This window comes from Canis lupus, chromosome 19, assembly GCF_048164855.1.
Source record: "Canis lupus baileyi chromosome 19, mCanLup2.hap1, whole genome shotgun sequence".
Lineage (NCBI taxonomy): Eukaryota > Metazoa > Chordata > Mammalia > Carnivora > Canidae > Canis > Canis lupus.
The window spans coordinates 49,257,021-49,264,698 of NC_132856.1; the positions used below are offsets into that span (position 1 = coordinate 49,257,021).

At 40.4% G+C, this 7,678-nt stretch overlaps 1 protein-coding gene across 1 annotated transcript; it reads left to right on the forward strand.

The window, feature by feature from the left end:
• The first annotated feature begins 1,031 nt into the window (after positions 1–1,031).
• Positions 1,032–1,964, forward strand: LOC140611444 (olfactory receptor 7A17-like). The gene has a single exon (XM_072788198.1). The coding sequence runs from the start codon at positions 1,032–1,034 to the stop codon at positions 1,962–1,964; it is 933 nt and encodes a 310-aa protein (XP_072644299.1).
• Positions 1,965–7,678: the final 5,714 nt, after the last annotated feature.

A 7,678-nucleotide genomic window follows, 5' to 3' on the forward strand; every position in this document is an offset into this window, starting at 1 on the left:
CTATTGAGAGGCTCATATGGTTCTTGTTTTTTCTCTTGCTGATATGATCTATCACATTGATTGCTTTACGAGTGTTGAACTATCCTTGCATCCTGGGGATAAATCCTACTTGGCCATGGTGAATAATCTTCTTAATGTACTGTTGGATCCTATTGGCTAGTATCTTGTTGAGAATTTTTGCATCCATGTTCATCAGGGATATTGGTCTGTAATTCTCCTTTTTGGTGGGTTCTTTGTCTGGTTTTGGAATTAAGATTATGTGAGGGCGATCTGGCTGTGGCATCTGTCACCCCATTGATCGCCAGGGTTGATTCGGCTGATCTGGCTGGCTAGGCAGGTGTCCCCTTCCTCCCTCACCACTCCATGTGCGTCCCTCCCGAAGCTGCGTGCTGGGTCGAAGTGGACGACCATCCGGGATAGAGGAGGACCATTCTTCGGTCAAGGGTATACGAGTAGCTGCGCTCCCCCGCTAGAACCTCCAAACAAGCTCTCAAGGTCCATAATGGCTTTTTATTTCAGGATCCTGTACTCATTGGCTAGATTTTGCCTGGACCATGTTTGACATTCAATACATATTTCTCACATGTTTAAAAGGCATCTTAATAAAACAGTAGAATGCATGACATCTGTAGGGGAATGGGGAAAATGAGACCAAATGCTTAATCAGAGATGAAACAGGAGGGAATCCTTTCAAGGGGAAAATCCCTACACAAGATACTGAAATTAATTTCTCTATTTTTAAAAGATTTTATTTATTTATTTGAGAGAGAGAACATGCTGGGGAGGCACAGAAGGAGAAGGAAAGGAGACTCCCCACTGAGCAAGGAGCCCAACAATGCAGGGCTACATCTCAGGACCCAAAGATCATGACCTGAGCCAAAGGCAGACACTTTACCTGAGCCACACATATGCTCCCTTAGATTAATTCCTTGACTGAAAAATACAAGTTGTTGCACGTCAAACACGTGAGCAGTCCCCTACATGTGAAAAATTAATGTTTTTTCCTCTTTCCTGGTAGTCAGTGCAACCACATGCAACCAGAAAATGATACATGGGTATCAGAATTCTTTCTTCTGGGATTATCAGAGGAACCAGAACTTCAGTCCATCATATTTGGGCTTTTCCTCTCCATGTACCTGATCACAGTCTTTGGAAACCTGCTCATCATCCTGGCCATCAGCTCTGACTCCCATCTCCACACTCCCATGTACTTCTTTCTTGCCAACCTGTCCTTTGCTGACATCTGTGTCACCTCCACCACCGTCCCAAAGATGCTGCTGAACGTCCAGACTCAGAGCCAAGTCATCACCTATGCAGGTTGCATCACACAGATGCACTTTTTCATAATCTTCTCAGGGTTGGACATCTATCTCCTGGCTGTGATGGCCTATGACCGTTTTGTGGCCATCTGTCATCCCCTGCAGTACATGGTCATCATGAACCCCCGGCTCTGTGGACTGTTGCTTTTGGTGTCCTGGATTACAAATGTCTTGCATTCCTTGTTACAGACCTCAATTGTGTTGCAGCTGTCCTTCTGTAGAAAGGCAGAAATCTCCCACTTTTTTTGTGAACTCAATCAGATGATCCAACTTGCCTGTTCTGACAGCTTTCTCTATAACATGGTGATGTATTTTGTAGCTGTCCTGCTGGGTGGGGGCCCCCTCCCTGGTATCCTTTACTCTTATTCCAGGATAGTTTCCTCCATAGTTGGGATCTCATCAGCTCAGGGCAAGTATAAAGCATTTTCCACCTGTGCATCTCACCTGTCAGTTGTCTCCTTATTTTTTTGTACTGGTCTTGGAGTGTACCTCAGCTCTGCTGCTCCCCAGAACTCCCACACGAGTGCAGTGGCCTCAGTGATGTACACAGTGGTCACACCCATGCTGAACCCCTTCATCTACAGCCTGAGGAACAGAGACATAAAGAGGGCTCTGAAAAGAGTCACTGGGGTTCCAGTGATGTAAGGGCCTATTGTCTGCGGGCTGAAGAATTGCCCATGATTGCAGAGTTCACAGTCTCCGAGCCTAGACATGCTATTCTTCCATCAGACTGTGGAAGTCGATCTGCTCCTTCTATTTTTTTTTCTGGAATTTACATTTGTTTAAATCATCTTCTCCATACATTTAATTAACTCACTTCATTAGGCTTCTCCTGTTACAGTTTTTTCCTTTGTCTCTTTTCATATGTCCCCAGTGGTTCCCCAACATTGGAACTCAAACACATGGAAATTTCTGTATCTTACATAAGTCATGTTGGACTTCCTAAAAATATTTTAATTTCAAATGAATTATATCAGACCAGATAAATTTTCCCTAGATTTACCAAAAGAATAATCATGACTTGTATTCTTCATATGGAAGAAACTATACATGGCCACTAAGCCATTCACATAACTTTATTGTAGATGAAAATACAAAACCTTAGTTTCACCTTGAGTCTGTCAATCTTTTTCCATCACTACCTTCATTCCTCTTCCTGATAATGTGGACTGTAATATTGTTCACTTTATGTCTTAAGCTACTGACAAGGATGCCCAGTCTGGGAAAGTTTGGACACTGCCCTGTGCCCTGTGCTGTGGATATTCTCAAAGTGTCTTCCCTGACCAGAGCCTCTGCTGTGGCTGCACTGATTCTTGGGTTTTTACTATGATCATAAGACATTCCTCAGCAACACTCATCAGAGAACTCTAACAACACCAGGTTTATTCCTCACAGGTCCTGGAGGGCACACGGGATGCCCAAAGGCCAATCAGGGAGGTCTCAGAGTGGGAGAAGGCATTGAAACACACACACACACACACACACACACACACACACAGAGAAAGGGACAGAAGGAAAGAGAGAGTGCTCCTGGGGAATCTGCTTTTATTAGGGTCCATGTCCAGAGTTTAGGGGTTTTCAATTTAACGCATTATTGGAGAATTTTATATGATTAGAATTTAGCTGCTGAAGGGTTACAAATAGTCACATACATGTCAGTATCAAGGTTACACAGGGCTTTCTGGAGACATACGTGAAACATGGCCAGGGCAATTTGAGTGCTTATCTAGTAATTCTTATTTATTTATTTATTTATTTATTTATTTATTTAGTACATTTTTTAATTGGAGTTCAATTTGCAAACATATAATACCCAGTGCTCATCCCATCAAGTGCCCCCCTCAGTGCCTGTCACCAAGTCACCCTCACCCCAACCCCCTGCCCACTTCCCCTTCTGCTACCCCTTGTTCGTTTCCCAGAGTTAGGTGTCTCTCATGTTCTGTCTCCCTCTCTGATATTTCCCACTCATTTTCTCTCCTTCTCCCTTTAATCCCTTTCACTATTTTTTATATTCCCCAAATGAATGAAACCATATAATGTTTGTCCTCCTATTGACTTACTTCATTCAGCATAATACCCTTCAGTTCCAACCATGTTGAAGCAAATGGTGGATATTTGTCATTTCTAATGGCTGAATAATATTCCATTGTATACATAGACCACATCTTCTTTATCCATTCATCTTTCAATGGACACCGAGGCTCCTTCCACAGTTTATGTGGTAATTCTCTTCCACATCTGACAACATGTTTTTTTTTTTTAATTTTTATTTATTTATGATAGTCACAGAGAGAGAGAGAGAGAGGCAGAGACACGAGCAGAGGGAGAAGCAGGCTCCATGCACCGGGAACCCGACGTGGGATTCGATCCCGGGTCTCCGGGATCGCGCCCTGGGCCAAAGGCAGGCGCCAAACCGCTGCGCCACCCAGGGATCCCTGACAACATGTTTATTCAACATGACTGTCTTTGAAATGAATGCCTCAGAAATCAAAAGCTTCATATCATGTACTTACTCTAAAAAAATACTCTTGTGTTTCCTAACTGGTCTCATGTTTTTATCCTGTGATTCAGCTGAGGTCCAGAAAGTCCACCATAGCCGCTGCAAACACTGATTAGCAAGTATACATGGAAGTAAATATGCAGTCTTCATGGAAAGATAAATGTGAATAAATAGATTGACCTGGTACGTTCTTAGTGTCAGGGATGACTATAAATATTACTAAGCAAAATTTTGAAGCACTCATTCAAAATTTTGAAACACCAAACAAAATATCTTTTTCTTTTTTCATTGTTTTATATCATAGTTCATACTGTGCATCTATTTATTGAAGCATGGAACACTGGTGTCCACACTGAGAGGGTTATTCACCAAGGTGAAGGATTGCCTAGTGTCTTGTATGTTTTATCACCAAACTATCTTCCCGTTCTCAGTTTTGGTTGCTTTTATCATTGTATCTATTCACTAGGACTGTATAGAAGCCATTCTGAAAACATGTGTCTTCATATGACGAGTTTATAATCTAATGAGATTGTCTGGAGGGGACTTGTTCTTATCTGTTCTGCACTTCTTATAATTCCCTACATTGTATTTCTAAAGGTCATCCATGATGTTGTGTGGGGCTGTAGTTCATATCTTTCTTCAACTAATATATCATATTTACTCCATGTATATATGGAGGCTAATCTTACACTTTATGGAAAAACTAAGGCACCAAATGTGAATTGCTTTAATTTAATTTTGCTATTTCTATATCCAAATGTGATATTTTGTCTTTTTCCCAGTTATAAGACTTTTCTCCCACTCCTGTCAGGTCTGACTTAACAAGTGCTTTTTAACCAACATGAGTCATACACCATTAGAATTTTAAATTCTCACTAATTTTTGGAGCATGATTGTATACCATAAACTGTACATATATTAAATGTACAATTTGCTGAATTGAAGGTGTCATACTTGAATTAAGCATACTTACTGTATGGGTGCATTTGTAATAACTCAAGAGACACAGGAAGCTTTATCTGCATTTTTATGTTCTTGTTAAACATGCAATTCACCTGGATATTATTTTCTTATTTCTGAAGGTAATGTGGAATTTGAAATGAATGTTGTGAGGAATAAATAAAATGTTAGATACTCTTTATCATGTCCAAAGAAAACATTTGAGAATGAGAAGCATGTATATGTACATGAGTGTATCTGCTTGTGCACATGTCTCTTTCAAATAAACACATACACACACATGTACACATACACACACTGGTTTATTATCCCATCTATCATGTTGAAAGAAAGCTTGAGAGAAAGTTGCAGAATATTGAAATGAAAAGGAACGTTTGCATGAACGTGAAATAGAAAGAATGTAGAAATTTTGATAGAAAGATTTAAAGTAGAATGAGTGACTTAATTTTTAGAGTAGGGCACCTGGGTAGTGCTGTCGTTGAGTGTCTGACTCTTGATTTGAGCTCAGGTCTAGGTCTCAGAGTCCTGGGATTGACCAGGTGTCAGGCTCAATGCTCAGTGCAGAGACTGCTTGAGTTTCTCTTTCCTTCTTTCTCTCCTCTTCTCTCCTCTCCTCTCCTCTCCTCTCCTCTCCTCTCCTCTCCTCTCCTCTCCTCTTCTCTTCTCTTCTCTTCTCTTCTCTCTCTCTCTCTCCCTCTCTCTCTCTCTCCTAACTTTCTCTCAAGTAAATAAATAAAACTTTAGAAAACACTTTAGGATGACTTAATTTTATTTTTATTTATTTACCTATTTATTTATGTATGTATTTATTATTTTTTAAGATTTTATTTATTTATTCATGAGAGACACAGAAAGACAGAGAGAGGCAGAGACATAGGCAGAGGGAGAAGCAGGCTCCATGCAGGGAGTCCACCAATGTGGGACTCGATCCCAGGACTCCAGGATCTTGCCCCGGGCAGAGGGCAGATGCTCAACCGCTGAGCCACCCAGGTGTCCCAGGATGACTTAATTTTAATAATGAATTACTTTTCCTATCTTAATGCCTCAAAAGCCTCAAGTCAAGATCATATCTACAATTAAGCAGTGAGGAATACTCTGTAGCATCTAAAGGGGTCAAAACTCTACAAATTAACTCCAATATCTCTGCTTAATGTGGGATTTCAACACAAAATGCCTTGTCCCAAGGGAAGCTAACTGAATTATTTGAGAGTCTCAAACTCAGTTCCTGCAAACAATATATTATTGGATATATAACTGTATTGGATTCCTTTGTGTGTTGCCACAAATATTGACACTTTTGTCTCAAAACAAATACTACTCTGAAAGTTTTCAAGATCAAAAACATGAAAGGGGTGTAGTAGACACTATAAAGGGGTGTTATTGACACTGGGGCTGGATAATTACTTTTCTGGGTGCTGGCCTGTGGGTTACAGGTATTTGGCAGCAGCCCCTCAGACGTGAACCAAACAGTTCCAATTGATAACAACCATGCCAGAATTTCAGAACTGAAAGCATCCTGACATAATTCTAGCCAAAACCCCATCCCTTACTTGGTTTACACATTAGAGCAGGACATTAAATCTCTCTGAAGCTGATTTCTACAATAGAGAATAGAGTTCATAAAAGTTCTACCCATGGAATGAATGTTTGTAAAAAATAAATGTGACACTCCCTATGTTTACTAAGCTAAGTTATAGTGCATGAAATGTAAATGTATCTCTTATATTTAATAAGCACCTCATATGAGGGACTGAATGACAGTTCTTAACTTGTGACCTAACTGTGAGATTCCTAAATATGTTGGCTAAACTATCATGAAGACAAGGAGTGCAGTAACCAATATTTTATAGGAAAGAAATGTCCCCCTTTTCTTGAAGAAGGAAATAGTAATTTTCTAAAGATATCAGAGGTTGTATCCCCACCATAAGTCAATGCTTTTATGTAAATGAACTGAGATGAATTCCTCAGTATTAGATTTTTGAGAAAACTTTACCTCAAGGTTGTGATCAAGTGCTGGGAAGTTTAGACCTCTGGAAACAGGAGAATCAATGGAGAAAAAGTAATAAAAACTGAATTCACCTGATGTAAAATGTACTCTCCTAGGAATGGAGAATTAGCTAGAAATACTTCCATTTTGTCCATATCAGTATCCCCATGAGAAATCATGCACTTAAAGGTTGGAGCACCAAGACAGAAATGGGCCTAATGAGCAGAGATGAGGAGCTATAAATACTTCTTCTGCTACAGAACCTCAGAGTGTGCATTTTGGTTAGACAGAACATCATTGCTGCTTTTGGAATCATAAGTCTGACTGGGGGACCAATGAGTGACACCTTCCTCCTGTCCTGTCTGGGGAAAGAGTTTGATCTTTGTCATCAACTATCCAGAGAGGAATTGTGACTTGCAAGAGGAAAACTTGCTCTCTGAGTTCCCATGCAGGTGAGTTCAAGAGCCCAACAGACACTGCAGGAGAGGATCAGAGGGATCAGAAGGCAAGAACTTGTATCTGAGGTCACTGAGACTCCATCCAGCCCAGATGCCAGAGATCACTGTATTTGTTTGCTGGCTTTACCAGTAAATGAATGCATTTATTTAGGATGCTGAAAAGAATAGTGAACCTTGCAATCAGAAGTGCAAGTATTAATGTTGATAATTAAATGGTATAAGCGGAAGCCTAGTTAGAAGGAATTGGGAGGCATAAAGTGCTTCCAGTAAAGGCAGAAGAGAATTGCAAGGATCTTATTGATTAACAGGACTCCACAAATAGGTTATTAACTCTGGAGAGAGATACAGTGAAGTGAGGACATGTCCTTTTATTTTAAGATGGGTCATCTTAGACTATGCTTCTACATGGATGAGAAAGATCTAGACCAAGCAATGATTGCAGATACATCCTTGC

Bases quoted from the DNA above. Each gene is read 5' to 3' on its own strand.
- LOC140611444 (XM_072788198.1), top strand. From the start codon at position 1,032: ATGCAACCAGAAAATGATACATGGGTATCAGAATTCTTTCTTCTGGGA.